Genomic DNA, 14,252 nt, shown 5'->3' with positions numbered 1-14,252 from the left:
TGTGCAGAATTTTGATTTTTTTTTTTTTGGCACAGAATTCTGGCAGGAGTAGTATATTTAGTACTGCTCACTACCAAATAGTGGCACTGAATATACATGCATCATTTAAGCACTGCAGCCAGCATATAGACAAAACCCCCGTCAACAGCAGAATTTAAATTCTGGGCCATCTATTTATTTATGTGTCAACATTTTTATTGATGATTCCACCTGGTAACACATCCATTAGAGTACATACAAAACAAATTTTAAAGCTATCATTCTTATATACATTAAACTTAAGTTGCTATCATCAGTTTTTGTTTTATAACAGTACCCTCTCTTATCCCCCTCCCCCCTTACTACCTTCACTTTTGCCATGTACACTGAAAGAAACAATAGTCAGCATGTTACATTAAACTCAAAGCGTAATTCCAATAGTAACACCTTACATTATTCCGTGATTGAACCTCTTATTACTATTATTCCCCCCTCCCCTCCCACTCATCTCCTCCCCCCTATCTTTTTAAAAACTCCATGCTCATTCGTAATCCTTTCATGGTCTAGTCATAGCCATCCTCTTTATTTTCCTATATTTAATGTGTTGGTAAAGGTTCACTGCCTTACTGGTGCTTCTTAAAGCTCTATATACCATTATCCTCTCTGTCTATTGTATTCCTTGTCCAGACTCCCCCCCCCCCCCCCCCCCCCAAAGATACCCTGAGACTCCCTCTCCCTCATGACTCTTCCTTCTCCTTCTTATTGTGTAGAAAATTTATTTAACACTGCACTTCTCGCTTTATGGGAAATACTTTGCAAATATTTATTCCAAATAGAAACAAACCGCTTTCTTTTCTTTGGAGAATCCTGAGCTTCCCTGGCCTCCCATAACATCAGTTCATGAAATGTATTCCTCCAATACCAAAAGGAGGGCGATTCCTCCTGCATCCAGTGCCTGATGGGCCATCTATTTATTTAATATATACACTTATTCAACCTATATGCCATAAAATGGTACCTTTGTATGAACCAAACAAATGCAGCATATTATACAACCTCTTCTATCCTGATTATATTAAATCACATTTTCAGTAAAAAAAACTGTAGCAATAGCAAGGGCATTGTCTTGTATGTTATTCATCAAGGTTTTCGTGTTTTCCCAGTCACATCTATGAAAACTTTGTGTCCTGTTGGGAAGGGGTTATCAATAAGTCCACACTGCTCTGCTGCATTGTATTTGAGATAAACATCCAACAGTACAACTTACATTCTCTGTCATGAAAAAATATCATGGAAGCTTCTACTCACCCTCAGTCTCTGTATCCCAGACAGTCTTTCTAAGAGAGTCACAGTCAGACCGACAAGGAGACATGGCTGGAAGATTTGGAGCAACACTACACACAACTACACCCCGTCTTGCTGTAAGTATCCGAGGAGATTCAGGGTGAAATGTAGTCATCTCCTGATGCTCCACCCCAAGACCGTCAACCATTTTATCCAAGTTGCTCCTTGAATCGCTTTGGAAACAGGGAGTATAGGCCATTGGCCTCACAGGTACCTGCGGTGGCCCAACTTCTTGGTAGATGTTTCTAGTGTCTCCACTGTTCCTCAGATTTTTGAACTGAATTCCATTGGTTTTATTTAGCAAAGCGGCAGTGGCTGGGTCTTGCACCAAGGTGATATTGTTGCGTGAGTAGTTTTTTCGAAATACTTTCTTGCGGAAAACTATAAACAGGATAATTAAAACAAAGATAACAAACAAGACAACTGCTATTCCAATTAGCTCTTCTTTCCCAACGTAGGAATGTCCAGCTTGTATATTGGGTACCACCATAGGTCTGAGACCACAGTACTGTCCCATATATCCAGCAGTGCAGTTGCATAAAAACGAACCAAATACATTGACACATGTTCCGCCATTTTCGCATTCTTCTCTCTCACATTCATTGATATCTTCTTCACACCTTAAAAAAATATATACACGTTTTAGAGGAAAGGACTAAGCGATTGCTGAATACAATATAACTTAAAGCATGCTACAATACAACAATTGGTGCCATTTTTTTGGCCCAGTTTTCTTTCTCCTGGTCACTTATGCTACCACCTCAATTGGAACCGGCCTCTACTGGGCTACAGTGCCATTAGTCTTTATTTACAACTGCTTTTGTTTCCCACTCTCTATAATGACCCCCTGCCCAATGCTACTTGGCTGTCACAGCATCAGGTCTTGGTTAGGAGACATATATCACAGCTCCTTCTGAAGACTAGCTAACTTGGACCTATGCCTGACTAATAGTTGTCACCATCAAGCAACGGTCAAGACTCCCTCCCCACAGAAGCTATGAACACTGCCTCTGCAACAGCCCCCTCTGTCCAGTTCACAAATTAAATTTTGGGCTTCTGTATGACACTGCAGAATAACTGCCACTGAACATCTCAAACAATCAAAACCACTCCAAAAAGATGACACTTTCTAAACAATCATATGGAAGCCTGTAGAAGAAAATGATCACAATCCTTAAAATAAAAGTAACATTTATAAAAAGGAAAAAATGTAGAAAGCAATTAGAAAGATGTACACTTACACTGAGGCATGTTTTCCCCTCTTCCCTTTCCTCTCAGGCATGCTGTGTGGAGGACTTGGTGAGAAAAGACCTGCTAATATGTATTTTAGTAGGGTGACAATGGCTGTATGGATTAGTGGTGTGGAGGAGGATATGGAGTGTTACTTGTCATTGATGGTATGTGCGAGGTGCATGTACACTATGGTGTGTACATTTATCTCTCTATGGAAAGTGATTCTCTGCAGCAATGTGTGGATAGGATGTCAGCTGAAAGGAGGGGATGAGTATATGTCAAAGAGTGTGGGAGGTGTGTGTGTGTGTGTAAGGGTGCGAGGATATGGCCAAATGGACTTTGCCCTACTTTGCACTCTATCCTGCCCTTATTCCCTTTTTCTTCCCACCCCTCTGTACTCTCTGCCCTCCTTTTTCTTAGTCTCATAAGTACATAAGTAGTGCCATACTGGGAAAGACCAAAGGTCCATCTAGCCCAGCATCCTGTCACCGACAGTGGCCAATCCAGGTCAAGGGCACCTGGCACGCTCCCCAAACGTAAAAACATTCCAGACAAGTTATACCTAAAAATGCGGAATTTTTCCAAGTCCATTTAATAGCGGTCTATCTCCCCTCTTGTGCTCTCTCTCCCTTACTCCTATACCACCCTCTCTCTTGTACTCTTTCCTTCCATCTTACACTTCCCAAGCTCCAACCCTACAACCACTGCTGTATCCCCTTCCCCAGAACTAAAAATCATATTGGTTTCTTGATACTGACGCTCTTCACTGTGACTGTGGCTCAGCAGTTTTCTCCTGCTGGCAGGGGATAGGTACTTGCTGGCACTCTCCTCCGTGATTTGCAGCAATTCTCCTTCTGTTCAAGTGTTGCAGCCAGATTCCCCTGCAACTTACAGCTTCTCCGTTTCACCCCCCCCCCCCCAACCAGGGCTGCCGAGAGACTGAGCCAGGCCCGGGGCAAGGCCACCTCCGGGCCCAATCGCTACTGCTGTCGCCTCCCTCTCCTGCTCCCAGGCCGCTGGCCTGCAGTCCCCAGTCTCCACCTGCCTACCCTCAGCTCCCTCGACAGCCCCCTTCTGTGTGCTACCGAGCCCCCTGCATTAAAAAAAATCTCTAAATCGGCAGCGCAGCGCCAGCAAGCAGTGCCTCGCGTCTGTGTGAAAGCGGCAGATCGCCTCGGGCCTTCCCTCACTGTGCCCCGCCCTCGCGGAAATAGGAAGTTACATCAGTTGAGGGCGGGACACAGTGAGGGAAGGGCCGAGGCGATCTGCTGCTTTCACGCAGACGCGAGGCGCTGCTCGCTGGCACTGCACTGCCAATTTAGAGATTTATTTTTTTTTTAATGCAGGGGCCCGGTGGCACACAGAAGGGGGCTGTCGAGGGAGCTGAGAGTAGGCAGATAAAGACTGGGGATTGTGGCGCCAGCGGCCTGTGAGCAGGAGAGGGAGAGACCCCTGCACAGGGCCCCCCTCTCGGTGGCCCTGCCCCCCAGGACACCCTCCTCACAAAAGAAATGACTTTTGGTTTCTTCCAGCCTTTATGCAGTCCTTAGCCACTCCTTGATAATGTGGCTTATTCCGATTAGGTCTCTAATAATGCACTTTGGCCCAGTTGGTTCCCAAACCTGTCCTCTAACCCCGCAGTCGGTCAGGTTGTCAGTATTTTTATGAGATATTTTCAAAACTGGAGACCCAGTATATTTGGATTCAATTCATACATACTCACTGTGGATATTCTAAAAACTTAATTGGTTATCGAATGGCTATCAGCCTTCACAGTAGTATATGTTTCCTTACGTCACTCCTCTGAGTCCAATCCTGCAGCTGCAGATGAAAGCATTCCCTATGGGATCACAGGATCCTCCGTTGCGACAAGGATTTGGAAAACAGGCTGTAATCTCAGATTCACAATTTCTGCCAATGAACTGAGAGGGGCAGCTGCACTGATAACCTGCATAGGCAGAAGAAATAGAAAAACAAAAACCCTTAAACCAAACTATAAATGATTTGCTGGCAGATATACTGAAGGATTTTCCCAAATGTTTAGTGTAAAGGCCTGTTAGCTACAATATTGATGTGCACAGAGTTCCATTTATCAGCTTTCAAACTTTCATAATTAACTTAGAAATACACAGGTCAATATTAAAACACTGTGGTCAGCATTTAAATATTTTGGGGCTGATATCTCAGACCGCAGGAGGTAGCCGAACTGCCTGCCGCAGTCAGTGCTGAACCCTGATATTCAATGCTGGGTTGTTTCCGGTGACCAGCATTGAATATCCGTTGTATTTTTGGCTGGTTCCAACTTAACCGGACAAGCTGATATTCAGCGCTGGCCGGTTAAGTTGGAGGCAGCCAAAGATAGGCCTGCTAATCTGGCCACAAACCTCAGCTGGCGAGGCACTGAAAATTGGCGGATATCCGGTACTTAGCCAGCTTGCACACCCTTACACACACACACACACACCTCCCACACTCTTTGACATATACAGTGGTGGAAATAAGTATTTGATCCCTTGCTGATTTTGTAAGTTTGCCCACTGACAAAGACATGAGCAGCCCATAATTGAAGGGTAGGTTATTGGTAACAGTGAGAGATAGCACATCACAAATTAAATCCAGAAAATCACATTGTGGAAAGTATATGAATTTATTTGCATTCTGCAGAGGGAAATAAGTATTTGATCCCCCACCAACCAGTAAGAGATCTGGCCCCTACAGACCAGGTAGATGCTCCAAATCAACTCGTTACCTGCATGACAGACAGCTGTTGGCAATGGTCACCTGTATGAAAGACACCTGTCCACAGACTCAGTGAATCAGTCAGACTCTAACCTCTACAAAATGGCCAAGAGCAAGGAGCTGTCTAAGGATGTCAGGGACAAGATCATACACCTGCACAAGGCTGGAATGGGCTACAAAACCATCAGTAAGACGCTGGGCGAGAAGGAGACAACTGTTGGTGCCATAGTAAGAAAATGGAAGAAGTACAAAATGACTGTCAATCGACAAAGATCTGGGGCTCCACGCAAAATCTCACCTCGTGGGGTATCCTTGATCATGAGGAAGGTTAGAAATCAGCCTACAACTACAAGGGGGGAACTTGTCAATGATCTCAAGGCAGCTGGGACCACTGTCACCACGAAAACCATTGGTAACACATTACGACATAACGGATTGCAATCCTGCAGTGCCCGCAAGGTCCCCCTGCTCCGGAAGGCACATGTGATGGCCCGTCTGAAGTTTGCCAGTGAACACCTGGATGATGCCGAGAGTGATTGGGAGAAGGTGCTGTGGTCAGATGAGACAAAAATTGAGCTCTTTGGCATGAACTCAACTCGCCGTGTTTGGAGGAAGAGAAATGCTGCCTATGACCCAAAGAACACCGTCCCCACTGTCAAGCATGGAGGTGGAAATGTTATGTTTTGGGGGTGTTTCTCTGCTAAGGGCACAGGACTACTTCACCGCATCAATGGGAGAATGGATGGGGCCATGTACCGTACAATTCTGAGTGACAACCTCCTTCCCTCCGCCAGGGCCTTAAAAATGGGTCGTGGCTGGGTCTTCCAGCACGACAATGACCCAAAACATACAGCCAAGGCAACAAAGGAGTGGCTCAGGAAGAAGCACATTAGGGTCATGGAGTGGCCTAGCCAGTCACCAGACCTTAATCCCATTGAAAACTTATGGAGGGAGCTGAAGCTGCGAGTTGCCAAGCGACAGCCCAGAACTCTTAATGATTTAGAGATGATCTGCAAAGAGGAGTGGACCAAAATTCCTCCTGACATGTGTGCAAACCTCATCATCAACTACAGAAGACGTCTGACCGCTGTGCTTGCCAACAAGGGTTTTGCCACCAAGTATTAGGTCTTGTTTGCCAGAGGGATTAAATACTTATTTCCCTCTGCAGAATGCAAATAAATTCATATACTTTCCACAATGTGATTTTCCGGATTTAATTTGTGATGTGCTATCTCTCACTGTTACCAATAACCTACCCTTCAATTATGGGCTGCTCATGTCTTTGTCAGTGGGCAAACTTACAAAATCAGCAAGGGATCAAATACTTATTTCCACCACTGTACTCATCCCCTCCTTTCAGCTGACATCCTATCCACACATTGCTGCAGAGAATCACTTTCCATAGAGAGATAAATGTACACACCATAATGTACATGCACCTCGCCAGTGCTTTTTTTGTGCCGGTACGCAACGGTACGGCGTACCGGCACCTTTTTTTTTTTGCTCCCCCCGCCCCGTGAGTCCATGTCCCGCACGCAGTACCGGCCCCCATTTCCGGCCGCTGCTGCTTCTCCTGTTGAGCAGCAGCGGCCGCTACACAAAGAAAAAGATTTTTTTAAAAATTGAAACCTGGCTGAAACGCGGCACCCCGGCACTGTAGACAGCCATTAGCCATTGGCTGTTGCCCCGCAGCCGCTCCTCCTCTTGCCTCTACGTCACTGCGCTCCTCCGGGGTCTTCCTCCAGGGGCAGTGACGTAGAGGCAAGAGGAGGAGCGGTTGCGGGGCAACAGCCAATGCCTAATGGCTGTCTACAGTGCCGGGGTGCCGCGTTTCAGCCAGGTTTCAATTTTTTTTCAATCTTCTTTTTCTTTGTGTAGCGGCCGCTGCTGCTCAACAACAGGAGAAGCAGCAGCGGCCGGAAATAGGGGCTGGTGCCGCGTGCGTCGCGTCTTCGCGCCGTTCGCGTCAAACTTGGCAGGGAGAGGGAATCCAACAGAGGGAAGGATTGGGGAGAGAGAGAAAGAGGGAAACCAACAGAGGGAAGGATTTGGGAGAGAGAGGGAAAACAACAGAGGGAAGGATTGGGGAGAGAGAGAAAGAGGGAAAACAACAGAGGGAAGGATTGGGGGGAGAGAGAGAAAGAGGGAAACCAACAGAGGGAAGGATTGGGGAGAGAGAGAAAGAGGGAAAACAACAGAGGGAAGGATTGGGGAGAGAGAGGGAAAACAACAGAGGGAAGGATTGGGGGAGAGAGAGAAAGAGGGAAAACAACAGAGGGAAGGATTGGGGAGAGAGAGAAAGAGGGAAACCAACAGAGGGAAGGATTTGGGAGAGAGAGGGAAAACAACAGAGGGAAGGATTGGGGGAGAGAGAGAAAGAGGGAAACCAACAGAGGGAAGGATTGGGGAGAGAGGGAAACCAACAGAGGGAAGGATTGGAGAAAGAGGGAAAACAACAGAGGGAAGGATTGGGGAGAGAGAGGGAAAACAACAGAGGGAAGGATTGGGGAGAGAGAGAAAGAGGGAAACCAACAGAGGGAAGGATTGGAGAAAGAGGGAAAACAACAGCGGGAAGGATTGGGGAGAGAGAGGGAAAACAACAGGGAAGGATTGGGGAGAGAGAGGGAAAAACAGATGGAAGGATGGGGAGAGAGAGGGAAAAACAGATGGAAGGATTGGGGAGAGAGGGAAAAACAGATAGAAGGATTGGGGAAAGAGAGAGGGAAAACAGATGGAAGGATGGGGAGAGAGAGGGGGAAAACAGATGGAAGGATGGGGAGAGAGAGAGGGAGATGCTGGATGGAAGAATGCAGAAAGAAATAGGGGAGACACTGGAAGGATGGGGAGAGAAAGCAGAGCTGCTGGATGGAAAAGGGGAATAGAGAAAGACTGGAGAATAAGAGGAAGGGGCATGGGGAGAACAAGGGTGAGGAAAAGATGAAAAGCCACAGGTAGATGAAGGACATTAAAGAATGGATAGTAAGAATGAATTAAATCTGGACAGAGAGAGAGCCTGAAAAATATTGAAGAAAGCAAAGAAAAAGGAGACAAAAATGACAAATGGCACAGAAGAGTTAAGCGAAAAGAAAAGAAAGCAGAATCACAGACTGGGACCAATATGGAAAGAAAAACAGTCACCAGACAACAAAGGTAGAAAAAAATCATTTTATTTTCATTTTAGTGTTTGTAATTATGTCCAATTTGAGAATTTACATTGGCTGTCTTATTTTGCACTGGGTATACTGGAGCTGTAAGAGCTTACAGAGATTATTTATAATGAAAAAAATCACGTTATTTTTTTCTCCTATAGTACTATAATATTTTCAATGATGTCTGTTTATATGCACCATGGCTGGTATAGGGGGTGTGATTAATGTGGGTGTGGCTATCATAGGGGTGGAGCCATATGTGGTGACCCCGCCCATAATGAGTACCGGCACCTTTTTTTCTACAAAAAAAGCACTGCACCTCGCACAATACAACTGGCTATGTGCTAAGCGCTAATTGGCAATAGTCAGTGGGAGACAGCTGGCTAAGTACCATTTAACCGGTTAGGTGTTGTTCCTGGCCAGTTAAGTGTTTTTCAGTATTGTGGGGTTTATATTTATTCAGCTACAGCATTTAAGTACATTGTAAATATTCAGTTATCTGCAGAAACGGCAGAACTAATTATACAAATAAAGCACTGCATGCAGTCAATATACAGATAGCTGGAAATATTCAGCCACTATTCATACAATTATATGGATAAATTTAGGAGAATGGCTCTGAACTTATCTATATAGCTAAGAAGAAATATTGCCAGCTCTCCACAGACTCAGGTGTAACGCCCACTCTCTGCCCCAGCACTATCCAGAAGAATTTTAAGCAGCGTTATCTATGCAGTGCTGCTAAACACACAAAGATAGGAGGATTTTACATTTAGCAGCCAATGCTAAATGTATAAACCCTTTTAAATCGTGGCCCAATAGTTAAAGAAAAAAAAAGTTCAATTTATCAATATTTTCACAATGACTGAGCCTCTGTTAAAAATAGGAGAACTCAGGGGTCCTTTTTCTAAGTTGCGGTAAAAGGTGGCCTACGGTAATGTAGGCACGTGTTTTGGTTGCACGCTGGGCCAGTTTTTACCGCGCCTGCAAAAAAGGGCTTTTTTAAAAAATGGCTGTAGATACAGATAATTCTAGACAAAATTTCAGCGAACCAAGAATGGTTTATAATACTATTAATGAGCTGAAATGAGCTTAACTGACCCAGTCTCTTCAAAGTATGTGGTATCAAGTTGGTGGCTTAGCTTTTTTTCTATTTAAAGTGGAGAAACAACCTCAGTAGTCACCGCGTGGCAGCAGTGTTGTAAATGCACTCAACGCCAGCGTTATGTTGACTCCGTTATCATCACCGGTCAAAAAACTCCACTTGTGTGTAAATAAAGGCTCTACGTGGGGTTAAATATTACCCTATAGTCAAAATTGTGATGCTTGGAAGTTGCTTAAACAAATAATGTTACTTAGTTTTTACAATTTAGCCCAATGGGGCTCACCGTTTCACTCTTCGATTAGCTTGCTCAGGGGGCCAAGTAACTAGTGGCAAATCACGATGCCTTATACAATGACGCCCAAAAAAGCACTAGCATATGCTGTGATTTCAGCCTGCCACAACTGAGAGAAAGCCATCCGATGAGCGGGTTGAGCCAATGGTTTCCCACGACGCTTGGCATAGTTTCCAGGAAAAGATAAGAAAGTGGCAGAACAGATCCTCACGCGTCTCACACCACAGTGGCCATCTTGGTTCTCCCACCACTATCCTTTTTGATCTCCCTTTCTGCCTTTGATTGCGTGTGTCCTATAGTTTATGGAGTTCCTTTCCTGATTTTGATATTTTTGATTGTTCATTGCTCTGATTTGCTTTTGTAATAAGGGTGATTTTATCAAATCTGAACAAACAAATTTAAATAGCTGTTGGTGGAAGGAGGTTTGCAGAATCCTATCGTACAACTGATTTTGTTACTTTGGGAAGTGGTGTAGGGGAAAATGTTGGAGGGCAAACAATATTTGGGCCTGATGCCCATTAGCTTTAATAAAGAGTTTATTCCAGGTCACATGTATGGAAGCTTTATTGGGTGGGAGGGGGGAGGATGGGTTGAACAGGTTAGGGCAATTTCTGATGCCTCAGGGGGAGATGAGTGAGTTTACAGAGTTGAAGAACACCTATAGGCTACTAAATCTGGATTTACAGGTGAGAAGTTAATTGATGGTGGAAAATGTTAAGAGTGATTTAAGGAAAAAAAACCAATAAAATAGAAGAATATATGATCAAAGTCTGCTGTGAAAGGGAACAATATCTAAATCAAGCCAGATGGAGACAAAACAGCTTTTACGAGGGACTGGGAGTCAGATTTGGGGATCAAGCTCTCAGGGGAGGAAAGGGACAGGTTTGTTTTTTTTCCACACGAAACAGATACAGACCTTGACTCAGCTATAGGAAATAGATAGGTTCTCTCATATGTGATTCCTTTTTTTCAGGTTTTTCATGTCTACCCTTGTTTCAGGGATTTTTTTTCCTTTGGCTCTCCTCTCTTTATTGTGATCTGCCAAGGCACTAATAATTTCCTTTCCTTTTTGCATTATTATCGAGTTGCTTTTCTTATCAAGTAGATACTTGTAATATTTTGTTAAATTCAATAAATATATATATAAAAAAAGAAATAGCTCTTTATAGGGTGTACATAATGCCTATGCAGACAGAAGAGTGGTACCATCAGTGGGGAGTGCTGGAGAGGATGCGGGGCTTGGGGAAAACATTATCATATGTAGTGGGCCTGCTCTAAGCCTCAGGTTTTCGGGAACAGGTGTATACAAAAAAACTCAAGAGATAAGTGGGGATACAATACCATATGATTTTATTTACTCTTGCAGAGTTTTTGAAGTGGGAAAATCCGCCATCACAAGATGTGAGGTGTTATGAAAAATGTGAAGAAATTGCATGGATGGAAAAAATAGCAGCTTGGTGACAAGCAGGGAGTAACCAGGTACGAGAAAATATGGGGATCGTATGAGAACTGGAAACGGCAACAAGGGGTAGGTGGGCTAAGCGGAGGGGAGGGGGAGGGTGGTTAGAGAGTAGGTGGGAAGGGATGAAGGAGAGGGGAGGCTCTATGGTGGGTGTCATGCAGTTAAGAAGTGGAAGAGCCACACTGCTAAGTGAAGGATTAATGACAAGAGGTGCAGTATTTAGATGAGGTTAACCCACTGTTTAGCTATACCCCAGTTGATTCTTCTTTTTCTTTAGTAGAGGAGTGTGGTAGCCGTGTTAGTCCACTCTTAAGGTTATCAATAGAAATCAAACAAAATAAAACATGGAAAAGAAAATAAGATGATACCTTTTTTATTGGACATAACTTAATACATTTCTTGATTAGCTTTCGAAGGTTGCCCTTCTTCGTCAGATCGGAAATAAGCAAATGTGCTAGCTGACAGTGTATATAAGTGAAAACATTCAAGCATTACTATGACAGTAAAATAGATACTATTGGACATTCTACATGGAATGTTGCTACTATTGGAGATTCTACATGGAATGTTGGAGATTCTACATGGAATGTTGCTACTATTGGAGATTCTACATGGAATGTTGTTGCTATTCCACTAGGAACATTCCATGTAGAAGGCTGCGCAGGCTTCTGTTTCTGTGAGTCTGACGTCCTGCACGTACGTACGTGCAGGACGTCAGACTCACAGAAGCAGAAGCCTGCGCGGCCACATTGGTGATCTACAAGGGCTGACTTCTACATGGAATGTTGCTAGTGCATGTAGAATCTATAGAAATCAAACAAAATAAAACATGGAAAAGAAAATAAGATGATACCTTTTTTATTGGACATAACTTAATACATTTCTTGATTAGCTTTCGAAGGTTGCCCTTCTTCCTCAGATCGGAAATAAGCAAATGTGCTAGCTGACAGTGTATATAAGTGAAAACATTCAAGCATTACTATGACATTCTGACTGTAATTATTGTTATTGTCATTGATTTGGGGAGGAGGGAGGGAAGGAAGTGTGGGGGTAAACAGGGGTCCTACGTACTTGTTCTGATGAGTTGTTCTTTGTCTATGGTTGAAGACTAAAAAAAAAGTATAAATAATAACAACAACAACAAAAGACCTAAAGAAAATACCCATATTTTTGCCCTATTTTGAAATCAAGAAGTTAAATCTTCCTTTATCAAAGAGGGTATGATACATACCTGTAGCAGTTGTTCTCCGAGGACAGCAGGCTGATTGTTCTCACGACTGGGTGACGTCCGCGGCAGCCCCCACCAACCGGAAATAAGCTTCGCGGGACGGTCGACACGCAGGGCACGCCCACCGCGCATGCGCGGCCGTCTTCCCGCCCGTGCGCGACCGCTCCCGCCAGTTGAATGACTAGCAAAAAATATGAAATACACAACTCCAAAGGGGAGGAGGGAGGGAAGGTGAGAACAATCAGCCTGCTGTCCTCGGAGAACAACTGCTACAGGTATGTATCATACCCTTTCTCCGAGGACAAGCAGGCTGCTTGTTCTCACGACTGGGGTATCCCTAGCTCTCAGGCTCACTCAAAACAAGAACCCAGGTCAATTGAACCTCGCAACGGCGAGGGAACAACAGAAATTGACCTACGAAGAACAACTAACTGAGAGTGCAGCCTGACCAGAATAAATTCGGGTCCTGGAGGGTGGAGTTGGATTTACACCCCAAACAGATTCTGCAGCACCGACTGCCCGAACCGACTGTCGCGTCGGGTATCCTGCTGGAGGCAGTAATGAGATGTGAATGTGTGGACAGATGACCACGTCGCAGCCTTGCAGATCTCTTCAATAGTGGCTGACTTCAAGTGGGCCACTGACGCTGCCATGGCTCTGACACTATGAGCCGTGACATGACCCTCAAGAGTCAGCCCAGCCTGGGCGTAAGTGAAGGAAATGCAATCTGCTAGCCAATTAGAGATGGTGCGTTTCCCGACAGCGACCCCTAGCCTGTTAGGGTCGAAAGAAACAAACAATTGGGCGGACTGTCTGTTGGGCTGTGTCCGCTCCAAGTAGAAGGCCAATGCTCTCTTGCAGTCCAATGTGTGCAACTGACGTTCAGCAGGGCGGGTATGCGGCCTGGGGAAGAATGTTGGCAAGACAATTGACTGGTTAAGATGGAACTCCGACACCACCTTCGGCAGGAACTTTGGGTGGGTGCGGAGCACTACTCTGTTGTGATGAAATTTGGTATATGGAGCATGAGCTACTAGGGCTTGAAGCTCACTGACCCTACGAGCTGAAGTAACTGCCACCAAGAAAATGACCTTCCAGGTCAAGTACTTCAGATGGCAGGTATTCAGTGGCTCAAAAGGAGGTTTCATCAGCTGGGTGAGGACGACGTTGAGATCCCATGATACAACAGGAGGCTTGATAGGGGGCTTTGACAAAAGCAAGCCTCTCATGAATCGAACGACTAAAGGCTCTCCAGAGATGGCTTTTCCTTCCACACGATAATGGTAAGCACTAATCGCACTAAGGTGATTCCTTACTGAGTTGGTCTTGAGGCCAGACTCTGATAAGTGCAGAAGGTATTCAAGCAGGTTCTGTGCAGGGCAAGAACGAGGTTCTAGGGCCATGCTCTCACACCACACGACAAACCTCCTCCACTTGAAAAAGTAACTCTTTTTAGTGGAATCCTTCCTAGAGGCAAGCAAGACCCGGGAGACACCCTCAGACAGACCCAACGCAGTGAAGTCTACGCCCTCAACATCCAGGCCGTGAGAGCCAGAGACTGAAGGTTGGGGTGCAGCAACGCTCCGTCGTTCTGCGAAATGAGAGTCGGAAAACACTCCAATCTCCACGGTTCTTCGGAGGACAACTCCAGAAGAAGAGGGAACCAGATCTGACGGGGCCAAAAGGGCGCGATCAGAATCATGGTGCCGCGGTCTTGCTTG

At 45.0% G+C, this 14,252-nt stretch overlaps 1 protein-coding gene across 1 annotated transcript in view; it reads right to left on the bottom strand.

The window, feature by feature from the left end:
* Nucleotides 1–14,252, bottom strand: part of FAT3 (FAT atypical cadherin 3) — a 739,365-nt gene that overhangs the window by 22,159 nt on the left and 702,954 nt on the right. Inside the window, 2 exon segments of the mRNA XM_030200168.1 lie at nt 1,288–1,943; nt 4,351–4,504. Of these exon segments, the coding sequence (XP_030056028.1) occupies nt 1,288–1,943; nt 4,351–4,504 (810 nt within the window).

Source organism: Microcaecilia unicolor, chromosome 4 (assembly GCF_901765095.1).
Source record: "Microcaecilia unicolor chromosome 4, aMicUni1.1, whole genome shotgun sequence".
NCBI classification, from domain to species: domain Eukaryota; kingdom Metazoa; phylum Chordata; class Amphibia; order Gymnophiona; family Siphonopidae; genus Microcaecilia; species Microcaecilia unicolor.
The sequence above is the reverse complement of the archived record's forward strand: the minus strand, read 5'-3'. Positions and strand labels throughout refer to the sequence as shown.